General features: G+C 52.8%; 7 protein-coding genes across 7 annotated transcripts; 3 read left to right on the top strand and 4 right to left on the bottom strand.

Annotated features, from left to right (window-relative positions):
* Positions 1-867: 867 nt before the first annotated feature.
* medA (transcriptional regulator medA) lies at positions 868-3,198 on the top strand (the record flags this gene model as incomplete). The annotated part of the gene is made up of 2 exons (XM_024825427.1): positions 868-2,679; positions 2,743-3,198. 2 exons carry the CDS (start codon positions 868-870, stop codon positions 3,196-3,198), a joined length of 2,268 nt encoding a protein of 755 aa, XP_024687725.1.
* Positions 3,199-4,407: 1,209 nt separating this feature from the next.
* Positions 4,408-6,744, top strand: trpB (tryptophan synthase TRP5; the record flags this gene model as incomplete). Its single annotated transcript, XM_024825426.1, has 3 exons — positions 4,408-4,543; positions 4,634-4,937; positions 5,016-6,744. 3 exons carry the CDS (start codon positions 4,408-4,410, stop codon positions 6,742-6,744), a joined length of 2,169 nt encoding a protein of 722 aa, XP_024687724.1.
* Positions 6,745-6,945: 201 nt separating this feature from the next.
* Positions 6,946-9,437, bottom strand: P174DRAFT_437569 (H(+)-transporting V1 sector ATPase subunit B). Its single transcript, XM_024826332.1, has 9 exons — positions 9,233-9,437; positions 9,062-9,146; positions 8,966-8,985; positions 8,846-8,881; positions 8,608-8,769; positions 8,217-8,533; positions 7,887-8,161; positions 7,614-7,832; positions 6,946-7,546 (listed from the first exon to the last, which is right to left on the bottom strand). Exons 1-9 carry the CDS (start codon positions 9,329-9,331, stop codon positions 7,245-7,247), a joined length of 1,515 nt encoding a protein of 504 aa, XP_024687723.1. The 5' UTR covers positions 9,332-9,437; the 3' UTR covers positions 6,946-7,244.
* A 467-nt stretch (positions 9,438-9,904) lies between these two features.
* Positions 9,905-12,229, bottom strand: P174DRAFT_416825 (universal stress protein family domain protein; the record flags this gene model as incomplete). The annotated part of the gene is made up of 5 exons (XM_024824538.1): positions 9,905-10,070; positions 10,134-10,195; positions 10,269-11,053; positions 11,112-11,370; positions 11,501-12,229. 5 exons carry the CDS (start codon positions 12,227-12,229, stop codon positions 9,905-9,907), a joined length of 2,001 nt encoding a protein of 666 aa, XP_024687722.1.
* A 1,235-nt stretch (positions 12,230-13,464) lies between these two features.
* On the bottom strand, positions 13,465-14,921 carry P174DRAFT_437565 (DnaJ domain protein). The gene is made up of 2 exons (XM_024826331.1): positions 14,577-14,921; positions 13,465-14,503 (listed from the first exon to the last, which is right to left on the bottom strand). Exons 1-2 carry the CDS (start codon positions 14,761-14,763, stop codon positions 13,713-13,715), a joined length of 978 nt encoding a protein of 325 aa, XP_024687721.1. The 5' UTR covers positions 14,764-14,921; the 3' UTR covers positions 13,465-13,712.
* P174DRAFT_416823 (putative DRAP deaminase) lies at positions 14,835-15,832 on the top strand (the record flags this gene model as incomplete). The annotated part of the gene is made up of 2 exons (XM_024824537.1): positions 14,835-14,840; positions 15,146-15,832. 2 exons carry the CDS (start codon positions 14,835-14,837, stop codon positions 15,830-15,832), a joined length of 693 nt encoding a protein of 230 aa, XP_024687720.1.
* Positions 15,833-16,136: 304 nt separating this feature from the next.
* On the bottom strand, positions 16,137-17,874 carry P174DRAFT_362175 (glycoside hydrolase family 43 protein; the record flags this gene model as incomplete). Its single annotated transcript, XM_024821836.1, has 2 exons — positions 16,137-16,264; positions 16,326-17,874. The coding sequence occupies 2 exons, from the start codon at positions 17,872-17,874 to the stop codon at positions 16,137-16,139; spliced, it is 1,677 nt and encodes a 558-aa protein (XP_024687719.1).
* Between the last annotated feature and the right edge of the window lie 113 nt (positions 17,875-17,987).

Here is a 17,987-nt window from a genome sequence, read left to right as displayed (position 1 = left end):
GTTGACATTGTTGGGCGTAGGTCATTTCGTCAGTCGTTTCGGTGGACCTAAGATTTTGCATATTAGCTGTCAAGTTGCCTCAGGTGTGACCTGGTTAGACCTTCTGTTGTTCTTCATCTCACTCGGTAAGTCTTACTAGTCTATGCAGAAAGCCGGTCCTCTTTGCTTTGCGAGGTTCGTGCTCACCAGTTGAGTAGTTCGTGGCCCGCCTGCAACCGAATCCCCTCTTATGGTCAGCGATTCCAGGAAATCCTGAGACTTCGTTCGCTTAGAGAGAGATTAGACAAGCGAACAAAAAGAAACGAAAAACGCCTCCTCAATTTCTGGTCTGTTTGACAAAGATCGCTTGCCATCGTGAGACCGTCTGACGGATATCTCACTATTGTCCCGTCGGGATCGACCATACTTGGAGAGTCAATATATCGTCTGCAGATGCGCCCGCTGCTTTCATAGGGTGTTTCGGACTAGTTTTCTCAGTAGTGTGGCCTGTCTTTGACGCCTATCCTGCTGCCAACCTTTGCTGGTTTCAGCCTTCGGTGTTGAATACTGGTCGTTGATTCGAAGCTGCGTCGTTACGCCTCTTCTTCTGGAGACTAACAGCCACTTCGTACCGTCACTCGTTTTGTCTCGGAGAGCTCCCTGTGGTGCCTTTCCGACATACTATCGTTTTTCAGGATAAATTGCCTGCCATTCGCTTCTTTAGGCTGTTGTTTTCCGTTGCAGTTGCTGCAACATTTTCAAACTGGCTTACTCGAAGACACACGGTATTCTGGTAAGTCAAAGTCCCGAACTTCTGTTTCTCTCATTGCTGCCCAACTGCCGCTGCTCTCTTCTCTTTTCCCCTTTTTTGATCCCGTCAGTTTCTCAATGTTGACTCAATTCTTGTTTCTCCACGAATCTCGTTCGGATTTTGTGCTCTTTTTCCTCTTTCTTGTGCTGACCTCTTCGCCTTCGCAGTTCGACCCCGACTTCCAAACACCTCTGATTCTAGACGAGTCGCTGGACTTCTCGGATCCTGAAGAGTCACGATTTGCCGGCGCGTTTTCAGACGGCCTCCTGGCCAAGTCTGAACCCTTCCTGTCTATGTCGACTTTTCAGAAACCCCCGACGGCGGCCTTGCTAGGTAAGTTTGTGCCCTCTTTCTTCCTTGAGCACTGCTGCTACATTGGCAAACGCAGACAGACGGACCGGCTGACTCTCTCAGATTACGAGTCTGCGCGATCTCTGCATAACGGTGCTTCCTATTCCACCTATGGCCAGACCCCTTATGTGACCGCTACCTCGCTCGTCCCATCCCCCATGGCTGATCAAGCCAGCCAGATTTCCGATTGTGGCCCATACTTGCCAAATCAGGAGTATGCTAGCTCTTACGAGGAGAGCCGGTCGCCCATGCTTGGTGCAGAATCCCGTCAGCTGCCGGAGGTCATCTCATATAATCCCCAGAGAGGATCAGAAGGAACACGGGTATTTGTGCAAATCCAGTGCCCACATGATCTTCACTCAGCTCCGTATGCGACTCTCTATCTTGTCTTCGGGTCGAAGAAGTGTGAATGTCTCCCACATTTCCTCGGCTTGCAGGGGTCGTCCTTTCAGTATGCTCTCTCCGTTGACACTCCGCCGTTCCTCACCACGGGATCCCCGTCACTTGCCGTGCCCCTGCAAATCGTGATCGATAACCATCAAGGAGGCTCTGTCACCACGCTGCAAGTAGGCGTTTACACATATGAGCAGACCTCGCAAAACTCACCCTCCGACGAATCGCGCAAGAGAAGGATTGCTTCCTACTCCGAGAATGTCTCTTACAGGCCAATCAGACGGGCTCCAGGACAGCCGGGATATGAAGATGGCCGTACCTCCTCCTATTCACCCTACTTGCAGCCGCTTCCCGCGATGAACGGATTCTTGCCTCCATACCATGCGAATGCTTCCCCCAGGGTTGCGCCTGCGCAATATTCTGCTGGATCAACCGCATCGCACTCATCCATTCGAGCACCTTCTCCGCTCACCCCGGCATGGAGCCCGTCAATTGTCAATGTGACTGGCGACTCAAGGGCCCCTGCCTACGCGATCGCTCACAGCTTGCGTCAACACAAGTCATCCTCACCTGCAAGGCCCGCTAATCCGACGCTTATTCGGACGTCGACCTTGCAGCAGGCGAATGGGTTGGGGCACGCGCAATCATTCAATCCGTATGCGATGTACCCATCAAAAGCCGTCCTCAAGCTGAACGGGGACCTGGACTCTATGACGGAGGGGTGGACAAAGGAAGAGCGCGAGGCCAAGCGGCGTCTGGTTCAATTCACTCGGATGCAGAGCGGAAGCACGATCCACGCCGACTTCAAGCCTGTCTCCCCGGATGAGCGAGCTCCCAACAGTATTTGCATCAGCTGCATTTATTGGGAAGGCAAAGACGAATGCTTCGTCACAAGTGTGGACACCATCTACCTGCTTGAATCCCTTGTCGGTGTCCGTTTCACCGTGGAGGAGAAGAATCGCATCCGCAGAAATCTGGAGGGCTTCCGACCCCTCACCGTCTCCAAAGCCAAAGCAGACAGTGAAGACTTCTTCAAGGTTATTATGGGCTTCCCCGCTCCCAAACCTCGAAACATTGAGAAGGATGTGAAAGTCTTCCCTTGGAAAATCCTCGGCCATGCCCTCAAGAAGATCATTGGAAAATACGTAAGTACTTGCTTCAGATTTCCCTCAGCCACGGAGTCATCGACTAACGCAGGGTGGCCCTAGTCTGCAAGTTACTCATCCACCGCTGGGGCGCTGCCAACTCCCATCAGTTCCACCTTTGCTGGCAACGGAGCAGCGTCGGACTCGGGAACGGAGGGGTACGCTGCAGCTTCTCCCCAGTCAGTTTCCGACGCTGCTCCGTCCAGCAGCTACTGTCATAGCGTTGCAACACCAGCCTACTCTCCCCCCGCTGGTTCCTCGGGTCCCCCCATGACCGGAACGTCTGAACTGCGAGCTGTGCTACCTGCTGTCACTCAACCGTATCATAGTATGGCATCGGGATACGCATATCCCGCTGTCTGCCAGCAGCAGGGTCAACTCTCACTCACAGCTCCTGTCAGTCGGCCGTCATGGGATCCCAACGGCCATGCCCATCACCCTTCGGCAAGTGCGAACCCCAGCTATAGCTATCTAGCTCCTTTGCCTTATTCATTACCCGACCCTTCACACGGGTGTTGATTCACCACCTTGTCTCGCACTATGGCTCCATGATACTTGGTCACTGGAGCATATAGGGGGTTCCCTTATATCCCTTCTCCCCACTGCATTTACCGGCGTTTTGGTCTGCTTTGATTTTATATTCGGTTTTGGTTGTTTTCGTGCTGTTCTTGTGCGCGACAGTCCGGTCGCCGGTTCTTCTCGTCACTCCTTTGGTATTAGCCACGGCGCTTGGTTATGATCACTCGCAATGATCTCATGTCTCTCCTTGAATACCTTGATGTCTTAATGCCCGGAAATGTTCTTGTTCTCTGTTGATTCTCTGAGTTTCTGACATGGCATACGTTAGACGGTGTGTTGTACATTCCTTTTCCAGTTTGGGAACTTGTGCGGGCATTTTGATTCCACTCCTTGCGAAGGTTGTACATTATATGGCATTGCATGGCGCTGCAGTCGTTCCTTTTGCATTTCGCAGGTCTGGAAAAAATCGTGTTTTTTTGGGACGGATCTAATAATGGGCAGCTCTGGCGAAGGGACACAAGGATCTCGTGGGTTTACTCAGGTGGATTGTTCTTTTTTCCCTGTCTGCCGCCGCGCTGTGTATTTGGGCATTCTGGTTGAATATACAGGCATCGGCATACTCGTCCTTGTTTGGTTTTTGCGTGCATTTTGATGTTCGCACCTTGATTGTCCAGCTTATATGCATAGCTAGGCGTCTGGGACATTCTGCTTTTCCGGTTCAGGCAATTAGTTCAGCTTCATCGATTGTCTTAATTATAGCTATCCGAGAAAGATATTGGATAATTTGATTGCTTTTATTCGGCTTATTTTGTGCCAAATGGGGATAGAATGCCTCAGGATGCTGTGGTTTTAAGGCAATATCAACCATCTTGGTGTACGGTATGGTAACCGGGATAACTTACCGAACGAGGGGCCTATCTTATCGGCGAGTCACCTGACCGGCGGGACATCGGCGCGTCGGCGGGAAAAGAAAAGCATGAGTCAACCAGGAACAGAACAGGACTGACTGAGCTGACAGTGACCCTTGCCTCCCTCTCCCTTCAATCCATTTCCTCTCAATCTCTCTCTTCTTTCCCCTCAATCCCCTTCCTACTGACATACTTTCTCTCGCTCCCCCTCTACTGTCAATTCCTTCGATCCCTGACATCCTTGACACTCTAAAATCCGCCCCTCGCATTGAGCAGTTTCCCCCTCCCATTCACACACACCATGGAAGGAATCAAGAGCACTTTTGCCAGGTGCAAAGAGCAGAAGCGTGCAGCTCTCGTAGCATACACCACAGCCGGCTATCCCACCGTTGAGGAGACAGTTGACATTCTCCTGGGGCTAGAGAATGGAGGCGCAGGTATGGTTCCTTACCCCGCCGGACACCCTCACATTTGCCTCCCGGACCATGAAGACTCAATGCTAACGCAATCGCGCTAAATCTCAACAGATATCATCGAACTGGGCATTCCCTTCACAGATCCCATCGCTGATGGCCCCACCATTCAGACGGCCAACACCCAGGCTCTGGCCAATGGCGTCACCGTCACCACAGTGCTGAGCATGGTCCGTCAAGCTAGAAGCAGAGGCCTCAAGGCCCCGCTGCTCCTGATGGGCTACTATAACCCTGTCTTGCGGTATGGCGAGGAGCGTATGCTCAAGGATTGCAAGGAGGCCGGTGTCAATGGGTTCATCATGGTCGATCTTCCTCCCGAGGAGGCGGTGCGGTTCAGAGATTTGTGTACTAGCAATGGGTAAGTATCGCGTCTGTGTGCGAGCCTCCGACAGGCGCGGGGGTTGATTCGGTGAATGTTGCTAAGTTACTCTCATAGTCTGTCTTACGTCCCGCTTATCGCCCCTGCTACCTCCGAGTCCCGTATGAAGCTGCTCTGCAAAATCGCCGATTCTTTCATATACGTCGTTTCGAGAATGGGTGTCACCGGCGCGACGGGAAAGCTGAGCTCGAACCTCCCCGAGCTCCTGAAGCGCGTTCACCAATGGTCGGGTAATGTGCCCGCTGCTCTGGGCTTCGGTGTCAGCACCCGTGAGCACTTCTTGAATGTGCAGGAACTCGCCGAGGGTGTTGTTATCGGTAGTCAGATTATCACTGTCCTGGGCCAAGCCCCTGCCGGTCAGGCGGCTAAGCACGCCGAGGAGTACTTGTCGAGTGTCACTGGCCGCAAGCTCGAGAGAGATGCTCAGGGTATCCTGACTAATGAGATCAACGTGTTGGAGGCCGTGGAGAAGGCCCAGGCACCGGCTGTCTCGCAGCCTACCGCTGTTGTTACCGAGGCCGACACTCCCGCGGGTCCTGGATTGGCCGACCAGATTGACGCTCTCAATGGAACGGGTAACCCTGCTGCTCAGCCATCGCGCTTCGGTGAATTTGGTGGACAGTACGTCCCTGAGTCTCTCATGGACTGCTTGGCCGAGCTCGAGCGCGGTTTCCAAGAAGCTGTGAATGACCCCAAGTTCTGGGAGGAGTTCCGCTCTTACTACCCATACATGGGTAGACCCAGCAACCTGCATCTGGCCAATCGTCTCACTGAGTATGTAGGGGGTGCCAACATTTGGGTCAAGCGCGAGGATCTCAACCATACTGGAAGTCACAAAATCAACAACGCTCTCGGTCAGATTCTCATCGCTCGGAGACTGGGCAAGACCAGAATCATTGCTGAAACCGGTGCTGGACAACATGGTGTCGCCACGGCCACCGTATGTGCCAAGTTTGGCATGAAGTGTGTGGTGTACATGGGTGCTGAGGATGTCCGCCGGCAAGCCCTGAACGTCTTCCGGATGAAGCTTCTTGGAGCCTCCGTCGTGGCCGTCGATGCCGGAAGCAGAACCCTGCGTGATGCTGTCAACGAGGCCCTTCGTGCCTGGGTTGTTGACCTGGACACCACTCACTACATTATCGGTTCCGCCATTGGGCCTCACCCCTTCCCCACCATCGTGCGTACCTTCCAGTCCGTCATCGGCGAGGAAACCAAGCAGCAGATGATGGAGGCCATCGGCAAACTCCCCGATGCGGTCGTCGCCTGTGTCGGCGGTGGCAGCAATGCCGTCGGCATGTTCTACCCCTTCGCCAAGGACACCAGCGTCAAGCTGGTCGGTGTCGAGGCCGGAGGTGACGGTATCGACACAAACAGACACTCGGCCACCCTGACCGGCGGCAGCAAGGGTGTGCTGCACGGTGTTCGCACCTACGTCCTCCAGGACGAACACGGCCAGATCTCCGAGACCCACTCCATCTCCGCGGGCCTGGACTACCCCGGTGTCGGGCCCGAACTCAGCTCCTGGAAGGACAGCGACCGCGCCCGCTTCATCGCAGCCACCGACGCCGAGGCCCTGATCGGCTTCCGCACCCTCGCTCAGACCGAGGGCATCATCCCCGCCCTGGAGTCCTCGCACGCCGTCTGGGGCGCCATGGAACTCGCCAAGTCCATGAAGACCGGCGACATCGTCCTGAACCTGAGCGGCAGAGGAGACAAGGACGTCCAGAGCGTCGCCGACGAGCTACCCCGTCTGGGTCCCCAGATCGGCTGGGACCTGCGGTTCTAAGCTGCCTTCCCCCTGTGGACTTTCAACATATCTTGCTTATGAGCGACGTTTGGCACTTACGGTCTTCTTCCTCCCATCTTTTTTCCATATTTCTTTCGGTCTGGTCAAAAATAGGAAGATGTAGTTTATATATAAGCATCGGCGATGAGAGAAGCTCGATGATGAATCATCTTCTTTCGGGGTTGCACTTGTTTCTAAAAGCTGGATCAAATAAATAGATTTTTGCATGCTGATTGAAGTTTTGACAGCCACGCGTACTAAGTAGTCCGACCAACCACACGTTTAATCTATCTGGATATATCTTATTTCCAAGAGATTGACTTATACTGTGCGAACATACAACTACATAACAGAAAAAAAGAGATATATGCAAGCTCTTAAGAACGAAAGCTTAACGACGCGAGCTGAAGACGACGAGATTTGAAAAGAAAGAAACACCTCTCCTCGAGAGCATACCTCAAACGAGAAGGACAACGATAACACACGCTTATATGAAAGATTTAGGTCTCGATGAGAGGAGCAGCACCCACGTTCTCCGCAGAGTTGTCTCTTGTGTCCTTGGCCGGCAGCTTGCGTGCGGAGCGGGCGTAGAACTCGTCCAGAGTGCGCTTGGGGATACGGTTCAGCAGTTCCTTGGGGTAGATGCGGAGCAGGTTCCAGGCGATGTCGAGGGACTCGAAGATGGTCCGCGACTCGTAGGGCCCTTGGCTGATGAAGGTGCGCTCGAACTTCTCCAGGAACTCGAGGGAGAGCTTGTCCTCTGACGAAAGGGCTTCCTCACCGACGACGGCTTTCATGGCGGCTGTGAATGAAGTGTCAGTGTGCATTCAACTGATGATCTCGTGGAATTCTGTCAAGGGGAAACTGACCGGCATCTCGTCCAATAGCGTACTTGGCATACAGCTGGTTGGACACGTCGGAGTGGTCTTTACGGGTACGACCCTCACCGATGGCAGACTTCATGAGACGTGATAGAGAAGGAAGGACGTTGATCGGCGGGTTGACACCCTTGTTGTACAGTTGACGATCGACGAAGATCTGTCCCTCGGTAATATAACCTGTCAAGTCGGGAATGGGGTGGGTGATATCTGGAGGCACAGTCAGCACAAACTGCTAAGCGAAACGCAAAAGAACCTGCTTACCATCGTTGGGCATTGTAAGGATAGGAATCTGAGTGATAGATCCATTACGGCCTTCAACACGACCGGCACGCTCGTAAATCGTCGACAAGTCAGTGTACATGTAACCGGGGTAACCACGACGACCGGGAACTTCTTCTCGGGCAGCGGAAACCTCTCGAAGGGCATCACAGTAGGCCGACAGGTCAGTCATGATAACCAGGACGTGCTTCTCGAGCTGGTAAGCGTAGTACTCGGCAGTGGTCAAGGCAAGACGAGGAGTAATGATACGCTCAATCCTGGGGAAAAGTTAATCAAGCAGGCAGACAACCGAAGCAGCACAGGCAAACGTACGTAGGATCGTTGGCCAAGTTGAGGAAGAGAGTGACACGCTCCATACTGCCATTCTCCTCGAAATCCCGGGTGAAGAAACGGGCTGTTTCCATGTTCACACCCATAGCAGCGAAAACGATCGAGAAATTCTCCTCATGCCCATCATGGACGTCCTTGGTGGGCTTCCCGACCAGACCGGCCTGCCGACAGATCTGAGCGGCAATCTCGTTGTGGGGAAGACCGGCCGCAGAGAAGATGGGAATCTTCTGACCTCTGGCAATTGAGTTCATTGTATCGATGGCGGAGATACCGGTGGAGATCATTTCCTCGGGGTAGACCTGGCGTTCCCACGCATTAGCTTCACCACCCCGCAAGTCCTGTCATTACCGTTGACCGAGGGTCGAACACATACTCGCGAGTAGGGGTTAATAGGTTGACCGTTGATATCCAGATAATCCTCCGCCAGGACCTTGGGACCCTTGTCTATAGCACGACCTGATCCGTCAAAGACGCGACCCAGCATGTCCTCGGACACACCGAGCTTCAAGCTGTGGCCGGTGAACTCGACTTTGGTCTAGTATGACTGCAGTTAGCGGCTGATCCAGCTTCGACAAGACATCACTTGTATCATCCAGCGGCCAAATCTTTACCTTTTTAACATCGATGCCCGAAGTACCCTCGAAAACCTAGAGTAAGTCGCACAACCATATGAGCACCCCGCATACCAAAAACCGAGCTTCATAGCCTCGCATTATCGGGTTGATTCACACCTGTACAACTGCTCTGTTGCCTATTCATTCGACCCAAACATCAGCCGTCACGGACCTGACAGATGTATCGCTCTAATTTCCAGGAGTAAGTCATACCTCTAGCTTCAAGGACCTGACCCGACCGCTCTGTCCCGTCGGGCAGAGTCAAAGAGACGATTTCATTGTAGCGGGGAAATTTGACCTTGTCACCGACAATGTCAGCATGCCGTTTCGTTCATGACGCAGGCAGGTTTGCGTCGACGCTGCGACCCAGGGCCAATTACGTACGTTATCAAGGAAGACCAGCGGACCGTTGATACCTCCGATGGTGTTGTAGCGGATGCGAGGCTTGATATTGGTCATCCTCGGGTCGATGAATTCGGCCATGGCTGCAGGATCCTTGGCGGACGACCGTTAAGCGCTGAAGGAAGCTATGAGAGAGGGGGATGAAAGGTCAGGAAGAGCTGCTCCTGACGAGGGGGCCAAGTTGTCGTCCGTAGTTGATCGATGAGGGATCCACGCCCGCAGCTCTAGCTTGGCGGTGACGCATGCACGTGATGCTCCTCCGCTCCGTTAGGATGATCTCTTTGGAGACTACTGTTCATAAATACATAGGACATTGGAGTTACTTGAGAGAAGAATATTCTCGTCAGTTGGTTTTTTTATTTTAATTAGAGGGCACAGCCCATGTACGATGGTATCCTCATACTCTGACAACATGAAAAGCTGGGACACGAATAAAGTGGGATGCTCGAAAGACAACGAGGTAAAAGATAGCCAGCAAGAGCAGATTGCAGATGGAAAAGTCATCCTTGGGCCCCATGGTAGTAGATCATAATCATACACATCAAGAAAAACTCCATCATTATGGAAATATGAGAAAACGCCCGCCATGCATTATGGCACCATGCAAGACACAACCGTAGAAAGTATTGTGGAAGCCATGAGACTCGTCGCAATCTAGTCGACCTTTGCAAAAGCTAGCTTCTTTGGTGTTGCAAGATTATTGGAAAGGCGAACATTTGTCTTCTTGTTCTTGGTCTGCTTTCGTAATTTCTTGCGTGCCACCATGACCGGGACAGACGAGTTCATGACCAAATAATTGGAGAACGATCCAAGGAGAACACTGCTCAAGCAAACATTATATTAGCTTCAGATAGATGCAGACTCGTCATCTCGGGCGACTTACCCTTTCAGAGCACTTCGGCCCCTAGCTCCCACAATAACAAGTGTAGGCTCGAGACCGTCAATCTAGCCGTAGACTGGTCAGTATATCTGGGCAAGCAGGCTTCGTAAACGCATAAGCACCAGGACGAGTACGTACAGCTTCCGTGATCATATGTTTCGGGCTCTTGCAATGAATCACCTCGACGGCAACTCGGACTTGCAAAAGGGTCTTTCTGAGCAAACGGACACAGGTTTGCGAAATAATCTCCACCGCACGGTTTCTCTCTTGTTGGCCTTTGGGCACACCCCGGGCATCGACAGAGCTTGGTTTACTGTCCGTGCCCTGTCCTAGGCGACCCAACAACGCACGAGGCAAGTTACTGGTGATCGAATCATTCTGTGACTTAGAGACTGTTTCTTCCGTCTGGGAACCAACAATTGCTGCCGCGTCCTGCATTGCTTGGGCGCCCTCTCCGATTTGTACCGACGACCCGAAGGGAATGCCCAGCTCCTCGTTAACTGCACAGACAGCAAACATGGTGTCCCCATCCCTGAGAATGGTGCCGATTGTCCACTCCAGGGCGTAAACAGACTCTTCGCTGAGGTCAGTGGCAACTAGATACTTGCGTTGCCGGTGACGTCCGCCCTCGCTCTCTTCCTGTAGTCGGGCAAAATCGCCTCGAATGATGGTTCTAATCGATCTGTTGGGGACTGAAGTATCAATAGCGGACAATTGCATGGTGAGTTTCTGAGCTCGCTTGATATCTGACAATTCCGCTTCGTCATCGGATCCAAATGGCGTACTGAGGGCGGAGCCAGGATCAAAGCTCGTCCGAGGATGAACATCAAGCATATGCGGGCCCTGCTTTGCGGAGTGCACCAGAGTGGGCTTCTGATCTGAGAGAGACGTTGCCTTTAACTTCTCCTCAATCACCTGGTCGCCTGTGAAATGATTGTCAGTATGCGGAAGCTATAGGGATCTCAATCAAGCAATACATACGCTCATCCGTAGCACCATCTACCTGGCCTAGAGAAGGCGCTTGATCGCTTGCGTTCGGAGCCTTCTTTCGGCCACGCTCGATCTCACCGTCGCTGTCATCATCACTCGACGATGACTCATCGGGTTCATCTTCGCTGCTGTCCATTGGGTTGTTCTCGCTATCATACAAATCTTTGGCTAAGCGCTCATCCCCAGTGGACGATGTAGCAGTGTTAATGTCCGGTTCTGGAGATTCGCTCTCCTTAGGGGCGAGGTCACACTGGTGCCATTGCCGACCGACTCCGGAAGGGAGGGATCGGAGTGATTGGGATGAGTGTTGTTCATGGGGGATGGTTTTTCTTTAGGCGTCGCCGGCTTGGCCGGCTTTGAGGATGAAAGGTTCAGCGGACTGGAGCCGAGCCAGCGATTCTGAGAGCCGGACCGAGCACGTCGCTGGGGAACCCGAGAGTCGAGTGACGCCCCCGGGACGAGTTCTGTCGCGAGGGCGTCCTTCCTCTGGCAAAACTTGGGAGGCTGACTTTCAAATCAAATCCCGACATCATCGCAGCCATGGCGCTCTTGCTCTGCGATGGCTTGTGATGGTGGGTGGGTTCCCTCGGAGGCTTCTCCGGCAACTGAATTTGTATAGTACGCTTCGGTAACACCGGCATCTCGTTATTGTCGAGTTTATTTCGGTCTACTATTTTTTTCTTTCCGATCGAGATTTGATCCGAATTGTCCGAAGCCCTGCGAGTAGCAGACGGTTCTGATGATTCACCGGGAAATCTCTTCAAAGAAGCGTACGATGTTGCGGTCCCTGGAGTACCAGAGCCCGACGGCGATGCTGATTCCGAAACAGGGCCTGCCCAGCTGCGACGATTATTAGAAGGAGAAGTCACACCAACCCCAATACCGGCGATGGAGCCATGGCGCGGAGGCAATATATCAGGAGATGGAGCAGTGTCGAGCTGGCTCCGCACTGGGGCCACTTGGGCTGGGGGCCGTCGGTTAGACGACGGGCCGGATTCGAGACGCTCATCTTCGACCCATTCAAGACGTTCCGACTCCAGAGCACCCGCCAGAGATGACCTGGCTCGTCTTTTGGTCCTGTTGTATGCGTTACTATTGTATGCGGCCATTCTGGGTGGTTCCGCCCGCGGCGGTTTGACAGTCCGAAGTTAGACAATTGATAATATGCTTTATTGTTTGCAAGATTTGGCCAAGCGTCGAGGAATGTGGAGAGAGATCGGCCAGTCAACGATGATTCGTCAGTTTCGCCTTTCTGGCTGATGTATACGTATTCAAGTTCCGCATTCAGGACGAGAAGCACTCTCCCTTTTCCAGTCCAGAAGTCGGAAGGCTGTGAGACCTTGACAGGCCGGCAAGTGTATTTGCTTGGCTGACGATGCTCTTGTTCGGCAGAACAACAACACGGAAGGGGGCTGTAGACAAGAGGCACCTGTTCTCTCCGCCCTTCGAATTCGAGGATAGATAGTGGTAACTAGAGGACTGCAGAGACTCGCAAGAGAAATTTGCGAAAACGAGCTGCAGTTCGAAAGGGGATGAATATCTTTTGTCCGTCAAACGCGGTAGGAATCACCCACAGCTTCTCCGCAAAACGCCAAGAGAGGGAGGGAGTCGAAAAGCGCCACAGGCAACAACCGCACCGAGGCTCGGATGGATCGAGATGGATTAGACACGGAGGGATGCGGTTTATGAGATGGAAAAGATGCAGAAGCTTACAGGGGCAAAGAATGAGACAAAAAGGGGGTTGCCTAGAGAAATAGGGAGGAACACACAAGGTTCTGCCCGCTGTCTCTCACAGTTGGGCACAACGTCCAAAAGGCTCGGCATAGCGGGGCATGATATACAAAGCACATGAGGCTGAGGCAATTATTGCTCTCTCCCATCCAGTCGAAGAGAGAAGAGAGAAGAGCCCAGGGTTTTCATCCTCTTCGTTCTACAGAATATCCCTTGCATGATGTCACAAGGCTTGGTGGTCATGGAGAAGACGATCTATTGCTTGGGTGAAGCATTGTGAAGCCTAATTGCCTGAGGGTAGCATTCCAAGTGGGTAATGATAGATAGTCTCTTAGCCACATTATGAAGGAGGAATCGTCTATATCATAATCTATGTCCTTGAAAACGCAGAAAGCATACGGTGAGCATAGAATTTACCTGGCCAGTTTGTATCTACTGGTGTAGCCATCTGAGGCGGAGATTGCCGCTAATAATGCATCACATGCTGAATGCGGATCGAAAATGATCAACCATACATACAGGAGCAATCAAGGGGCGCCTGATAAAAGCAAATACCGGGTATGCTAAGGTAGGTAATATTGATGGCAAAACTCCGTAGTGATCATGACAATAATGATCTGGCATTGTGTCCTGCTACATATGTAATACCATGCTATTCTTCGCAATGAGCATCATAAAAGTCATAGAGACACCAGATACTTTCAGTTCGCTCAAATATGATATGCAATATGAGTGCAATCCTTCCGTAAGATGTCCACCTCCTTCCAAGGCTTCATGTAGAGACCTGCCAAGTACCAAAGACTCCCGACGCCGGTGGAAAAAGGACGAAAAATAAAAAGGGGAGATCCAAAGTGGAGCAGCTCACGCCTTCGACTTCTTTGTCTTCTTGGAAGACTGACGAGCAGCGGTGGCAGCAAATGCTTCCTCGGGCGGCTCCTCAAAAAGAGTCTTCCGTTTAGTGCGCTTGCCGTTGCCTCCCTTGAGCGTCTCCGCCTCTGTCTGCCATTTTTCCATGAGCGATTCCATGCGATTGGCTTGTCGTTGTTTGATAGCTGCAGCGAGATCACCAAGATCAGAGATGTCCTTCGTCTTGGTCTTCTTCTTCTTCGTCGTCGTCGCCGGCTTTTCCTTGACTTCCGTCTTCGGTTTCTTCTTCTCCTCAAGCTCCTTAACCAACTCCTCAGCTTCCTTTGCTTCCTGCTGCGCCCGCTTGATTCTCGCCTGACGCTTCTTCGCCGGCTCATCTGTGTACTTCTTGTAAGCCTCCACCTTGCCTTCCGCAATAGCCTTGTCAATAATGGCGCGGAACCGCTCGTCGTCATCGAGCACATTGCTCAGCATCACCGACTCGTAGACGCGGTCCATGTCGCCTCTGTGGCGGTCGAACGCCTCCAGGATATCCTTCTCTTCTTCTGCAGAGCCCTGATACTCCTCCTTTAATTTGTCAATCGCATCCGTATCGACCGAGTTCGAGTACAGGTCTCGGTAGAATTCTGTCCAGTCGAAATCTTCGTCGCCGGCGGCCGCTTCCGCGGTGCTGCCGGTGCGATCGAACCGCCTGCGGCGCTTTTCGTCCGACAAGATCGCATAAGCGAAGGCAATCTGCTGAAACTTGGAATGCGCTTGATCTTTCTGGTCGGCAGGAGCCTTGTCTTTGTCGATTTAATCAGTAACACAATTCAACAATCACCGGCTGTGTTTGGGCGGAAATCTCAAGGAAGTTACCTGGGTGATGCTTCAAGGCCAGCCTCCGGTAGGCAGACTTGATCTCGTCCTGAGTCGCATCCTCTTTGACACCGAGAACCTCGTAGAGATCGCTTGCAACCGGAGGGCCAGATGGTCCGTCTTCTTCGTCGGAGGTGGTTCCTTCATCGTGATTCTCTTCGAACAAATCCTCGGAATCAGAAGGCATGTTTGCGCTTTTTACGGTAGTAGGTGTAGGGGAAGGAGATGGAGAGAAAGAGTGGCAAGATATGGCCCAAAATGGTGGTAGAGTCTCCAAAAGACCCCCAAAAATGGATGAAAAAAGGATGAACAAAGAGTCAAGCAGCTGGTTTGCTTTGATATGGTGAAGGTGTTTGACAGAGGAAACGCGACTTCGGACGCGACACAAAACCACTTTGATTACCTTATCGGGTTAGGCTGGGGATAGCTTATCAACTTTCGTCATAGTTTCACTGTCTCGAGAGCTCCCCCACAAAGCAGACATATCACCAGCAGCTGTTCATTATTTCCAGCTGCTCGTTGTACAGTCACCTACAATTCCACCTTCCTGTGAAACCTCACCTCACTAGCTCTCAAATCAAGTTGCCTTTCTCATACCCACCCCGCGAAATGACCGCATCCCCCACCTCGACTACCTCCGCCAATGCCTCTCCCTAGCAGAAAGGTCGCCTCCACGCCCAACCAACTTCCGCGTCGGCGCGATCCTCGTCTCCCGCAAAGACGGCGACCTCGAATTCAAAGATGACCGCATCCTCTCGACAGGCTACACAATGGAGCTAGCCGGCAACACCCATGCCGAGCAATGCTGTCTCTCCAACTACGCAGCCGTCCACTCCGTCCCCGAGGACAATGTCGCAGAGGTTCTCCCCTCCGAACCCGGCCGGAAACTAGTCATGTATGTGACGATGGAGCCATGCGGGAAGCGACTGTCGGGTAATGTGCCGTGTGTGCAACGGATCATTAGCACGCGGGACGGAGGGCGGCCGGGGATCCAGAAGGTGTATTTTGGGGTTAAGGAGCCTGGGACGTTTGTTGGCGAGTCGGACGGGTGTAAGATGATGACTGCGGCTGGGGTTCAGTGGAGGGTTGTCAATGGGCTGGAGAGGGAGATTCTGGCGGTGGCTACGGCGGGCCATGAGAATAAGGAGGAGGAGATCAAGGCCGCGTTGGATCAGGTAGAGACTAATTTGGACGATATCAGTGATGAAGAAAGACAAAGACAGGCGCAGATACCTCGAAATCCTAAAAAGCGTTGAACATTTTGACTATATTGGTGCGTCTGGGTTAATAGGATATACTCATTTGTCGAGCACGGTACAGAAAGTCATGTGCAGTTACTCGATTTCATAACCACAATGACTCTTGATAGAGATACGATGAGCAAGAATGCAGATATCTTTTTCACCAGATCCTAAATGAGGCCATCGCGCGAGTCCGCGCACTATCTTGAACTCCGGTTGATACTGCTCTATATATAGTTCCCACATCGATCTGGAATGCTGCGCAAACCGTCTCAAACCTTCCAAGGCTATGCTGAGGGAGTTTCAGTCGACATTAGTATCAATAACTCCGAACAACACGACCAAAATCGATCACCTGGCCCTGTCCTTCGTATCTCCATCTGCTGATATATGCTGGCGTGGACCCGGCACCACCGTTCTTCGTGGCATACGCACCAACAAGCGAGCCTATATCAAAATCGTCAGTACTCAGCAGAACATCCGCCTGAATGTCCAAGGCTACACTTACCAGTAAACCGTCCCGTATCACCACTGACAATCAGCGTGTTGGCACGGCCGATGATTTTCTTCTGTGCAGGGTGTCGAGCGGGGGCAGCCGCAAAGACATACTCGGTGTCACTGACGGCCTGGATCTCAAGCCGGATGGTCTGTCCACCCCATTCCTTGGGAACAGGCACAGTGGCTCCCGGAAGAGGGCCTTCATAATTGCCGCGCCCTTCAACGCGGAACCGGAAGGACAGCGACAGTCCGTCGGTGGTCTGGAGAAGGACAATACCAAGATCGATGTGCTGCTGCTGGGTAAGGAAAACAGTAACACCCGCCTCTTCATCAGCAACCTTGGGGTCAAAAGACATGTCCACGGTGTACGTGAACAAGCTGTCGGTCTGTTTGCGCATAACGAGCGAAATGCTATCATCCGGCTTGAAGTCTGCAGTTCCGGTAAGGTTATAGAAAGATGGTGTCAGCCGAAGAGTATTTGGATGGCTTCGAGGAGAGACCGTAAAATCTTCTGTCTTGGGATACCGCCAGTACTGGAAGTGCGCCGAGATCTTCGATCCGGGCCTGAAATCAACATCGTCGGGTTGCTTGATCCACCCGCCCTCACCGCGGGGAAGACGCTTGTTCGCTCGTGGAAACGGCCCCTGCATCTGGCCTCTCACAGGCTGGATGACAGGCCATTCGCCCTTCTCCCAGGCCGCAGGGGCTAGCACCGTCTCCCGACCCATGGGATAGTTCTTCCATTCAGGTCCTGACCGGGTGCTCAGCGCCACGGCCCACCAGTTGCCATTCCCATCCTGAAACAGGTCCGCATGGCCCACAGTCTGGAAGTACTCCGATGTACCCTTGTTCGATAAGAGCGGGTTGTGCGGGTATGGCTCCCAGGGACCCGTCCGGGTCCTAGATCGCGCCATGGTCTCCGAGTGGCCGAGCTCTGTACCTCCCTCTGCTATCATGAGGTAGTAGTATCCGTCTCTCTTGTAAATATGCGGGCCCTCAGGCCAGACGCCGCCGGTGCCGTTCCAGAGGTAGTCAACCGGGCCAATCGACCCCGTCTTCAAATCGAGTGTGTACTGCTTAATCATCTGGTCCTCGGCAGACGTGACATAGACCTTCCCATCGTCATCCCAGAAGATATCCGGGTCGATGCCATGTACCGCGAATTCCAGCGGATCGCTCCACGCGGCGTCATCGTACGGATCAGACGAGGTAAAGAGCAAGCCCTTGGTCTGCGGACCCAGGTACGAGACGATCAAGTAGAATTTGCCCTCGTGATAGCGCAGAGTGGGCGCATAAATACCCGACTGCTGGCCATCCGTGACGCGAAGATCAGGGATCTGGCTGGGCCGATTGAAGATATTGCTTGCCAGTTTCCAGTTCTGCAGGTCGCGGCTTGCATAAAGAGGAAGACCGGGGAAGGCAATGAACGTGGATGTGACGCAGAAGAACGTGTCTTGCTCCGGTACGTAGGCACAGCTGGGATCCGAGTGCCAACCGGGGAAGAGAGGATTGGTATACGATTGAGTACGAGTGGGATAGGATAAGCTGGGAGCTGCCATTGCCAAGAGCAAACTGGCAGAGACCTTTGAAAGCAAACCCATAACGAGGAATATTGAGTATCAGTGACAATCCAGCTCCATTGCCCTGCATGGGTGACCTTCCTCTGCTGTTG

Source organism: Aspergillus novofumigatus (assembly GCF_002847465.1).
Source record: "Aspergillus novofumigatus IBT 16806 chromosome Unknown P174scaffold_1, whole genome shotgun sequence".
Lineage (NCBI taxonomy): Eukaryota > Fungi > Ascomycota > Eurotiomycetes > Eurotiales > Aspergillaceae > Aspergillus > Aspergillus novofumigatus.
This window is presented reverse-complemented; position numbering and strand designations above follow the sequence as displayed.